The sequence below is a fragment of the Miscanthus floridulus genome, chromosome 16 (genome assembly GCF_019320115.1).
Source record: "Miscanthus floridulus cultivar M001 chromosome 16, ASM1932011v1, whole genome shotgun sequence".
Taxonomy (NCBI): Eukaryota; Viridiplantae; Streptophyta; class Magnoliopsida; order Poales; family Poaceae; genus Miscanthus; species Miscanthus floridulus.
In genome coordinates, this window is record NC_089595.1 from 32,451,996 (window position 1) to 32,463,826 (window position 11,831).

Sequence of the window (11,831 nt, forward strand, 5' to 3'; positions counted from 1 at the left end):
GCTCAAAGATGAGAACAAGAAGCTCAAGGAAGAGAAAAACAATGATGCTCTCAAGGAAGAAAACAAGAAGCTCAAGTTGGAGAAAGAGCATCTTAAGATTGGATTGAGCAAGTTCACTAGAGGCAAGCATCTTCAAAGTGAGCTACTAATGAACCCCGATATGAAGATGGATAGAAGTGGCATTAGCGTCGATGTTTTGAACAAACACCGACTAGTAAATTTATAATTGATGCGCATTAGGCCCGGATGGTGCGCTAAAGGACACAAGGTTTATACTAGTTCGGGCTGAATGTCCCTACATCCAGTCTATTGCTGCTCGTGTTATTAGCACCGAAAAAGGTTCATAGCCGGGGGTACAATGATCGAGAGAGGGACATGTCCCAAGTCTCTGATGGAATGGTCGAAAGGGTTGCCAAGAGCTTAGGTCACTGCTCAGCTTTGTGTGAAATGTCATGTGTCCGAAGTCAGTCCCTTTAGTGGGGGGCCCTACCCTCCCTTTTATAGACCAAGGGAGGAGCAGGGGTTATAGATGGGAGAAAGGAGAAAAACCAGAGGCCAAGAAGCCCTGCCAAAGGTGTGAGCCCTCCTTTTCCGCTAAGCCAGCCTTACTGACATGGCCAGACGATGTCGAGGATTGGTACGTTCACCGGGTGCCCATGTCCTGGCGATGCCATGCCCTTACTAGATCAGAAAGTGGCCATGTCTTGTCCCACCCCTCCGGGCGACGTGTCGGACAAGGGTGTTGACTTGCAGCCCTGTGGGGAGTGGGCAGCATGGTAACAATACGTCTATCACTATAGATGGTGCGAGTCTCTTCCTAGACTATAGTGGTTGTCATATGCCGATGTTAGTATCCACGCCCGAGGGCTGGTGGCGGCGCCTACAATACTGTGGGACAAAAGTCGGTGCCTAGAACACTTCCTATAGGCATGTAAGACATGGTCCTCGGTATGGTGGTTGACTTGAATGTCTTGTCATACCCTATGCTTGTCAGCATGAAGGAGCAGGGTGCAGTCATTGGGTGAGGCAGAGCCAGCCCTCAATCGTCGGGCGAGGCGGAGCCCACCCTCGAACGTTCAGACGAGGCGAAGCCAGCCCTCGGGGGTCGGACGAGGCAGAGCCAGCCCTTGGGGGTTGGGCGAGGCAGAGCCAGCCCTCAGGGGTCAGGCGAGGTGGAGCCAGCCCTTGGGGATCGAGTGAGGCGGAACTAATCTTTCATTGTTCGAGCAAGAATTGTAGTAGCATTCTTGTCTGACCGAAAGCATTAACGTTCAACGATTATTAGTCCCACCTCATTGGGTACCCTGGTATTAGGTCCCTGACAGTAGCCCCCAGGAGATTTGGATAGGACCGCCCAAGGGGTAATTTCAGATCCTTCATGGGTAAGGTTGTGGGATTCAATTTTTATCAGCTGGATAGTTTTAAAGGGGACCCTGGTATCCCATTCATGGGGATTTCATCTAGGGTCAGCCTGGCTGGGGCTCGATTATGGATCGAGACCCCCCTGCTAATGTTCGTGTGCATGGGTCTTAGTCACCCATGACCCCGTCCCTTGTTGGGATGGCCATTGAGACCACCGGACCAACCCTTGGGCTTTCTAGGCCCTCTTGGGCCGGTGAAGAGATCTTCTGGCCTGTATCCCCTCCATGGGGGAGAGTCTGATTTGTTCGGGAAGGCAAAACATCTAGGGCGATTTTTGTGGGAAAGGATAGGGATCACGGGCGCGTATCCCGCGACGTGACGTGGTGGCATGTCATGGCGGGCTTAGAGATCGAGGCAGACGGTTGCGCTTCTCGCATCCGTTGCCCCTATAAAACCACGGGGTTCACCCCTAGGGTTCCATACTCCGCCTTTTCGCCTTTGCATCGCCAACCTCTGCCGCCAACCGCCAGAGCCTCCGACACACGTACTGCTCCCGCTGTCAAACTCGCTGCTGCCTTCTTCCTCGTGCTGCTCCCACCATTGCAATGGACCCAGGGTATAGATCCAACATCTCCCCTCAGTGCCTAGAGGGCCTCGTCTACCGAGGCCTCCTTCGCCCATTGACCGCCACCGAGGAGTGGCGGCTGCCTGGTGAAGAGGATGAGCCACAGCCACCCAAAGGGTACGTCGTGTCTTTCGCCCACTTCCACAAGTGGGGATTCGCCATGCCTGCCCATCAGTTCCTTTGGGGACTGCTGGACTACTATTATGTGGAGCTTCAGTACCTTACCCCAATGGGATCCAGCACATTGTGGCATTCGTCGCCCTATGCGAGGGGTTCTTGGGGATCAGTCCTCACTTTGACCTATGGTGGTATCTCTTCGCCGTCAATCTTCTAAAGAGGTGGGCTAGGAAGCAAGAGCTATACGTGCCGGTGGGGTACGTCGGCATCCACCTCCACAGCAACCGGGTAGGAGCGTACCCGCTAATGCGTCTATCCACCTCCAACAAGGGGTGGCATTTGCAATGGTTCTATGTCAAGAATGATGCCGCCGCCCCCTTACCAGTTTTCATCGGGCGCTACATCATGGAGACCCTGGGGTCATGGGGGTGGGGTGTCACGGGCAAGGAAAAGAAACACCTCAATGACCTTCTTGCCACCCTCCGAACTCTGAAGGATAGGGGCATGAAGGGATTGGGGATTATCGGCGCCTACCATGCGAGGAGGGTTACGCCACTGATGGCACGCGTGCTTCCCCTATATTAGATGGTGCCCGAAGCGTCGTTCGAAGGGATGGTGCTTGCCGATGAAGCGCTCCCTCCCTCTAAAGTGGCGTAGTGCATCAAGGAGACGATAGAGCCTACGAAGGACTCCGTTGGTGCCATCCTTGACTTCATGTATCCCATGCCGGGGCATCCCCTAATGCGGCCAGAACCGGGGTTTGTTGACTTTGTAAGTTTCCTTTCCCCTTGCTTTTCTTTTCACTTGAATTTCTGACCCCTGATGCTAACCTTGGGATAGCGGGACTAGCCGGGGGGACTGTTCTTCAAGGATAGCCTAGCTCCGCTGCCGAAGGACCCAACCCGGACGGCAGCGAACCGCGCCATGGCCGGTTGGGACAAGAAGACGAGGGAGCTCATGAAGAAAAAGGTGATATGGAAGCAGTAAGCTCAAGATCGACGAGAGGATACTGGTAGTGAAGATGATGACCATGACGATGAATCTGACGAAGTAGCAGCCGGCGTGGACTAGGGTGACCTGGAGGACGAGGACTCATTGTCTACATAGGGGCCCTTCCTATTCCACATGGGGGAAGTGAGTCTACGAGGATGGTGGAGCCAGGCCTACCCTTGGGTCTGGTGGGAGCTGGTGGATCCGCCGTCACCCTCGGGGTGCCGGCGGAGGATCGATGGATGGGAGGGGACAGATCCACGGCTGCCCTCGAGGTGCTGATGGAGAGGGACGGCTCCGATGCCGCGCCCCGTGAGCTAATGGAGTGGGGTGGCCCTATCGCCGTGCCCCATGAGCCAATAGAGGGGAGTGGCCCTATCGCCGCGCCCCATGAGCCGATGGAGGGGAGCGGCCCTATCGCCGCGCCCCATGAGCCGATGGAGGGGAGCGGCCCTATCGCTGTGCCCCATGAGCCGATGGAGGGGAGCGGCCCTGTTGCTGCGCCCCATGAGCCGACGAAGGGGAGCAGCCCTGTCGCCTCACCCTTGGAGACAAGGGAGATGAGCCCCCTACCTCAGAGTAGGGGGTAGGCTCGAAACAGTCTTGCCCACTTGAGTTGGAGTAGGGGTCCGGGGGTTTGTCCCCAAAACGTACCCGCCACCTGAAAGCGCCAGAGTATGTCACCGATTCCCCTCGTTTTTTCCCTTTTTATTTTTCTGTTCCGACCTTATGCCTTTTTCCCTTTTTGCAGATTCTTGCAATGGGGCCACCCTCTGGGGCCAGCACCCAAGAAGAGCCTTGCCCATCAGGCGGGATGGATGGCACTGCCCGACGTCGCTCCCATTTCGGGCAGGAGCAGCGCTGATGCTGTGGCCTCGTTAGCCAATCTAGCGGCACCCATGGTGGTGCCTGCGCCCTTGGTGGTTGCTGAGTGGGTGGCGTCTTCCATGGTGGGTGTGGCACCGCTAGCCGAGGGTCTGGTGTCGCCGATGGGGGTGGCCGCGATCGCGTCAAGCCAGGAACAGCCAGACGTGGCCATGGTGGCATCTGAGGTGGCAGCACAATCCGTGCCTCCGGTGGCCCAAGAGACGACGCTCGACATGGGCCAGGCAGAGGAGGAAGTGGTTGGAGGGTCCCCAACCCTGACGAGATTGGCACGGTCGGACATAGCCACGGTGGCATCTGAGGGAGCAGCATGATCCGCGTCATTGGTGACCCAGGCTATGGTGCCTGAGGCAGGCCGGATGGAGGAAGACACGGCCGGAGGGTCTTTAGGCATCATGGCGGTGGTGGAGAGGACCCATAGGAGGTTGCCCCTAGCCTTGTTGTTAGGGGGCAGCCGCTCCCCCGTGTGGGGGGAGCTGCTGCTCCAGTGGATGGCCGCTGAGGACCCAACATCAGCCCTTTTCTCGCTCGACGATGCTGCCGAGAGCTTGGAGCGGGAAAATCTTGACATCAGGTTCTTGGCCATGATGAATGCCTTGAACCAGGCTAGTGGTGCCTTGCATGAAATCCTCATTCCTACTAGCCAGGTATCTGCTTGATCTTCTCCCTTGTTTTCTTCTTTCTTCACGCATTTTTGTGTTTTTGTATTTTTGATACCGGTCTTCTTTTCAATGTATCATTGCTCATAGCCGGAACAAGTCTCGGTTCCTCTGTGAGCAAAAGGCAGAATGGGACCACCTTACCGAGGAGGCTAAGGCATGTCGGGACACAGAGGAGGTCCATGGGATGTTCGAGGACTTGTCGGCGAGGGTGAAGCTAGACGAGGAGGAGGCCGCTAGGATCCGAAAGGAGCAGGACAAGCTGCTCCAGATGGATGCCGTGGCCAGTGAGCAGGCCATCGAGATCCTGGCTAAGCTAGAGATGGAGCGGGATCTTAGGCAGAAGGCTGAGGATAGGTCCACGGCCTTGCAGCAGAGGGCGGACTGGGACGCCGAGGTGATCGCCCGGTTGCGCGGGGAGTAGGATGAGTTGTGCCGAACCGAAGAAAGACTTTAGTCGGAGCATGGCACGGCCCGTGAGGAGCACGATCGGGCCATTTGAGAGCGCGACGAGGCATGTCAGGTGGTCAACTCCCTTTGGGTGGACCTTGGAACCACGGTGAGCCAAAGGTTGGACGCCAAGAGCGTCTCGGCCGGGCTAGTTAAGGAGCTCGCCGAAGTGCGAGGGATCCTTTAGACCAAGAGTGATGAGCACGACCTTCTGCAAGCCGCTGTCAGGGTGGTCATCGACACCCTGAGGGTGGCATAGCTAGAAGGAACCAGCTCGCTCGTGGCTCATGCCGCGGATATGACGACGTGGGTTGGCCAACTTGAGGAGGACGCCTTTCACGCCGAGATCACCCAGGCCTTCGCAATTGCCTGTTCCCATTATGATTAGGAGATCAACTTGGAGGTAATGAGCCAAGGCTTCATGCCTGTCTATGAAGATGCTGAGCTGGACGAGATGGAGAGGGTGGTGGCTCCCCATGCGTGGAACCTGGCGAATAGGCTGAAAGAAACGGTTCTCCCTCCGTGAGAGTAGTTAGTTGAATTAGTTTGATAAACATTTATCTATAATATGTGAACAAGTGTCGGTTCTTTTGTGTCTGAAAACAGATTCGTGGCTTTTGTTTCGCAATTTCATTTCGTTTGTTTGATCTTACCTTCTTCCCTTTTTGTGATGAAAAAAGATTTAGGTGATCGACCCTTCCGTTTGTTAAGACCGTAGGGCCCAAGGTGCTTAGGGGAAATTTTGATTATGCTGGTGAGCAAAATTACCATAGCCATCTGGGCGTGGGCCTTTTGCGGTCTTACTAATCTGTTCCCCCAAACTTTGCTGCCAGTCTTGGTGCGAGGAAGAGGTCTGCTGTAATGACTTTTTTGAAAAAAGAAGGGAGGTACCCGTACCTTTATCAGCCCCCAAGTGAGATCTAACCCCTTGTGGTTGCTAGGGTCGGATGTTACTGGAGACCGGAGTGAGGAAGCAAACTTATGTTTTGTATTCGCACGTTCCCCTTACTTGGCGATCGCTGCGTGACCGTACGTTCGGTCTCATTGCTGGTCTGGCCTTCCCTGAGCCCCCGCACGTGGTGGGGATTTGGTCAAAGGCCGACTCATTTTGTGACTGTCGCCCCATCAACGGTTTTTCGCAGCTAGAGGGGTTAAGGTGACATCACTTGCTTTGATGGCTTGCTTCATGAGCTTGCTAACGGGGATGTTTGGGCGGAATCCGATCCCATTGCTTTGTGACAGAGTTGGCAAAGCCCTCGGGTGGCATTCTGTTGCTCCTTGCCCTACCTTCTAATAGATTCCCCCTCAATGGGTTTCTATCTCGGCTAGGTGCTAGATTGAAGTAGAAGGTTGAGATGACCCTATCTGCCTCAATGCGGGTTGGGCAAAGGCCGCCGAGGCTCATCTGTGTTTTCTCCCCTGGCTCTTGTTCGACGCGGGGTGGCTCCAGACCCTTCGCAGGTCAGCCTTCAAACCTCGATCTCTCGATCTGGCTTGAGCCCCCAAGCCCTTTAGGGTCTGATAGGGGTCGACCATGTTTTCGCATGTTACCCCATCCTTGGTTTCCACAATTGAAGGGGCTGAGTTGACAACACTTGCCTCGATGACTCGAGTGTCGCGCTCAATGAGCTCGCTATCGGGTATGTTCGTGTGAAATCTGGGTCCATCATTCACAGACGGGGTCGGTAGAGCCCTCATGTGGCATTTCACTACTTCTTAACCCGCCTCCTAGCAGATGCCCGAGCCATTCGATAGGCTCAGGTGGCCCGCTAGCCTCTCCTCGATAGAGATTCTATATGTTTGGCTCGAGGTTAGAATCAAACGAGAAAGGTCAAGACATCCCTGTTCGCTTCTGAGCGGGGTTGGGCAAGGCCGCTGGGGTTCATCTCTATTTTTTCCCCTAGCTCTGTTTGATGCAAGGCGGTCTCGAGCCCTTCATGGGCCGGCCTTCGAACTTTGATCGGTCACCGCTCATATTGAATGAGGCGGCTGTCGCTTTGTGACGCGACATGAAGCGTTGAGATGCAGAGGTTTGCATATGCAATGCTCGGATGTATGGTTTTAATGTATCACTTAATTGAAACAAAAGTGGGGTTTGGTAACGTTACCTTGGTGATATGAGCGATGGGAAGCTCCGACCAGATGTGTCCGTGCAGGGTTTGGGCCCGATGTTTGCGATGAGGTCAGCGTAACCTACGTAAGAGTCGCTATTTTTTGTTTTTGTCTCTCAGTAGTGATTCGAGCCACTCGATTGATTTTAGTCGACCTGATAGCTTCTCCCTAAAGGAGCTTCTGTAGGGAGACCCCTCCAAACCCTTCTCAGGAAGGCAGGAGCCAAGGCTTGCAGTGCAAGGAACTATGAGTTTGATTTATGCTGGTGAACAAAAGACACCATAGCTGTCGAGGCATAGGGTCTGGCAGTTCGTCCAGTTGTATTCAAAGTTTTATACCCACACACCGTGCTTCTAGTTTTAAACGTAAGGAGGGGTTGGGCGAAGAGGGTGATAGACACCCTCGGTAGCCCCCGAGCAACGTTCGTGCCTCTGCTGTTGCTGGGGTCAGAGGCTTAGTAAAGAAATTGACACTCAAAGTAAGTAAACGGAGGTGCTTATCTTTCAACGGTCGTTTGTTCATTGTTTTGCCTAGGTCTCCTGACCGACCTAGGCAACCCGTTGGGCTCCCCCTGGAGGGGGGTTCCATCATTGGGTTATTCCATAGTCCTACCTGGGGAAGCAGAGAGTTGCCTGCATGCGAGCGTGCCTCGGTTCTCACGCTTGGGGCACATTAGTGGCGGGCCATGCCCAGGCGATGTTCTGTCTGACCAGGCGACGTCTTGTCAACCAGAGCGCATCCCTCCGGCTCCGTCGTGTCCCCTTAGATTTCTGTTAGCATTGATTTTATATTTGCATTGAATATGGGAAGGTAGAGAGTTTTTCATCCCAACCTTTCGCCTTTCCTTAGCTGCTGAGCCCCTTCTTTAAATAGGGGGGGGAAGAGGAGTTCTTGTCCCACCTCCTCGCCAGCCTCTGAGCCGCCACCTCTTCTCCTTCCTTTCCACCGAATTCATCGGTTCCTAAGTAAGAGAGGGTAATGCCAGGGAGAGAAAAACTCACAGATCCGCTCATGAATCTGGAGCGTGATGTCGAGCTGGAGGTCATCCAACATAGATGAGATGGTGCGGGTCACCTATGCTGAGGAGGGGTCGCTACTACCAAAGGAGGAGGAGCACTGGAGGGTGCCGAACGTCATCGGTGAAAGCATCTAGGCCCCTAGTTGGGTTTCGGTGATTAATGACAATATAAGATTACTATGACTAATGTGTGTTTTGTAGAGGCAATTAAGTTAGGTCATGGTAATGAAGATCGATTGGGCAATCAAAGTTGTCATGCCCCCTCGTTGGAAATCATTTCGATTTTCAAAGGATGGACGACAAGGTTAAGGATGACTAGATTCTAAGTGTCGATTGGAGTTGGAGAGACACTTAGAGTAGTTTAGGACTTTGTTTTTCCTTTGGCCGTACTATTAAGGGGGGTATGGACGGGTAGCTTGACCTAGTTGAGTCTAGTGAGTTAGGTGTGGTGCACACTTGTTAAAACTAGCTCTAGGTAGCTCCTACGAAGCCCTTTGATCCCATGGAGCAAACTTCATTCACAAATGATCGAGAGTTGGAAGTGAATGGAGGGTCAAATACTAACCGGGCGCTGGCTCCGGTGCGACCGGACGCTGGCCGTAGGGTCCGGTCAGTTCATTTACCGAGGAGAACAAGTCTGGTGTGACCGGACGCTGGAAGGTCAATGTGATCGGTCGCTGAGGGCCAGCGTCCGGTCGACTCCAGTAAGGGTCTAGACTTGAGAAAGTGTGACCGGACGCGTTCGGTCAATACTGACCGAACCCTGAGTATCCAGTGTCTGGTCGAGTACAGTAAGCATCCAAGAGCGACCAGACACATTTGGTCATTACTGACCGGACCCTGACAGCGTCTGATCATCACTTAAAAACTGTTGCGCGGGTTGAACTGACCGGAGCGTCCGGTCACCCCGCAGAAGCTCATAACGGTTCGTTTTTCAGGCTGATCTTATAAATAGAAGCTCCACTCGTGTGTGGAGTTACTTTTGCTCATTCCAACAGCTGAGAAACACGTTTGTGAGTGCCAAGAAGAGCAAGGTCCTAGTGAGGTGTTTGTGATTTGAGAATCCAAGAGTGAAACCTCATTAGTGAATCAAGAGTAGACAAGTGTGCATCCATCTTCTCATTAGGCTTCGCGATGGTCAAGTGAGAGTTCGTGCTTGTTACTCTTGGTGATCGCCATCACCTAGATGGCTTGGTGGTGATTGGGAGCTTGGTGTTCACCCTGGTGGAGCTTGTGGGTGACCCAACTCAAGTTGTGAGCGGCTTTGGGTGATTCGCCGCGACGGAGTGTCGAAGAATCAACCCGTAGAGAGCACTTGATCCTTGCGCGGATCAAGGGGGAGCTACACCCTTGCGTGGGTGCTCCAACGAGGACTAGTGGGGAGTGGCGACTCTCCGATACCTCGGCAAAACATCGCCGCGTTCCTCTCTCCATTTACTTTGAGCATTTACTTTAAGTATTTACTTTGAGCAATTCAATACTTGTCTTTACATTCATAGAATTGCCATGCTAGAGTAAGTTTGGAACATAGGTTGCAAGTCTTTTGTGCGTTAATTTGATAGAAACACTTTTCTAGGCACAAGGGGTTAATTGGGCTATCCATAGGATTTGATTATTGCAAGAAAATTTAGAATTAGCCCAATTCACCCCCCTCTTGGGCATCTTGATCCTTTCAATTGGTATCAGGAGCCTCAGTGCTCACATTTTTAAGCTTAACCGCTTAGAGTAAGATGTCTCATGGGGATGGACCTCCTCCTATCTTCGAGGGGGATGATTTTCCATATTGGAAAATTCGCATGGAGGCATACCTAGAAGCTCTAGACGTTGGAATACTTAGAGCCGCCTCTCAAGGGTTCCCAACACCTAAGAATCCCGCACAACTTCAAGGCGATGAAGTGAACTATGAAAAATGGAATGCAAAGGCTCGCAACACCATCTTTAGAGGTCTTTGCAAAGATGTGTTCAACCACGTAAGGAACCACAAAGACGCCCATGCACTATGGTCGGACGTTTGTGCGCTCCATGAGGGAACTAAGAGTGAGCGTGAGGAACGCTATCATCTTGTGATTAAAAAGCTAAATTCATTTGAGATGCTTCCCAAAGAATGTGCTAATGAGATGTATTCATGTTTGAATGTTCTTGTAGAGGAAGTCAATGGGCTTGGACTTACTCAAATGTCGCCATCCGACGTTGTGAGAAAGATCTTGAGTGTCCTCCCCATTGACAAATATGGCCATATTGTGACCGTGCTACACCAAGGTGATCTTTCCACCGCTACACCGACACAAATCTTGGGAAAGATCAATGCTCATGAGATGTACATGCACATCACCCCACAAGATGGCTCATCCTCTACAAAGAAGAAAGAGAAGGACTTAGCATTCAAAGCTAGCCAAGATAAGGGCAAAGCAAGACTTGAGTATGAGAGCTCAAGTGATGAAGATGATGAAGAAAGCCTTGCTCTCATGGTGAAGAAGACCGCCAAGATGCTAAAAAGGCTAAACAAGAGTGGCATCAAGTTTGACGGCAAGAAGAAGAAGTTCTTCACTAGCTCAAGAAGAAAGCCAATCTCCGAGATGGATTGCTACAATTGTGGCGAACTTGGCCATCTAGCTCATCAATGTACAAAGCCCAAGAAAGACAAGTTCAAGAACAAGAACAAGGGCAAGAAAGATGACTCAAGCAATGAAGATGAAGATGAGAAGAAAAAGAACAAGCCATACAAGAAGAGAGATGGCAAAAAGAGGGACTTCTACAAGAAGAAGAAAGGTGGAAAGGCCTACATTGTCGGTGATTGGCTCACGGACATTGATTCATCAAGTGGGATCATCCGATGATGATAGTGACTGATGAAAAGGTGGCCGCCATTGCTATTGATCTTGCATCTTCACCGCCATCATTGCCATCATCCTCTACACACCTATGCCTTATGGCCAAAGGTGAACGTAAGGTAACTAAGAGTGATGATAGTAGTGATGATGAACATGCTAGTGATAATGATAGCGATAGCGATGATGATGACTCACCTACATATGATGATCTTGTCAAAATATTAAGAAAATACACTAAGATCATTAGAAAGAGTAGAGCTACAAATGAAAAGCTTGATGCTAAAAATGATTCACTCTTAGCTAAGTGTGATACATTGGAAAAGGCTAATGATGAGCTTCGAGAAACTAATGATGCTATATCATCCAAACTCAAGGAGCTCAAATCCTCCAAGAAAGAGCTTAAAGATAAACATGATAAACTTGAGTGGGTGCACAATGAACTCATCACTAGCCACAACAAGCTAAAAGATGAATACACTACTCTTAAGATTAATCATGATACTCTTGTTATTGCTCAAGAATTTTTACCAAATGAGCCACATGATGCTACTAACCATGTTGTCAAGATTGATATAGCTACTTCATGTGATGATTTAATTGATGAAAGCATTGAGCATGGATCTAGTAGCAAAGGCAAGCAAGTGGTTGAGTGCAATGACTATGATGAGTATGTCAAGCTCAAGAGTGACAATGAGAAGCTCATGAAAGATCTTGAAGAGATGAAAAGTCACAACACCATTGTGCTAGAAACTCTTGATCATGACAAAGAGTTGATCCTTGAG

The 11,831-nt window shown here is 51.5% G+C and overlaps 1 protein-coding gene across 1 annotated transcript; it reads left to right on the forward strand.

Annotated features, from left to right (window-relative positions):
• Positions 1-3,252: 3,252 nt before the first annotated feature.
• Positions 3,253-4,293, forward strand: LOC136510540 (uncharacterized). The gene is made up of 2 exons (XM_066504954.1): positions 3,253-3,680; positions 3,846-4,293. The coding sequence occupies exons 1-2, from the start codon at positions 3,253-3,255 to the stop codon at positions 4,291-4,293; spliced, it is 876 nt and encodes a 291-aa protein (XP_066361051.1).
• Positions 4,294-11,831: the final 7,538 nt, after the last annotated feature.

Bases quoted from the DNA above. Each gene is read 5' to 3' on its own strand.
- LOC136510540 (XM_066504954.1), top strand. From the start codon at position 3,253: ATGGTGGAGCCAGGCCTACCCTTGGGTCTGGTGGGAGCTGGTGGATCC. The intron at 3,681-3,845 runs GTAGGCTCGAAA...CCCTTTTTGCAG, and splicing joins CCCCTACCTCAGAGTAGGGG to ATTCTTGCAATGGGGCCACC.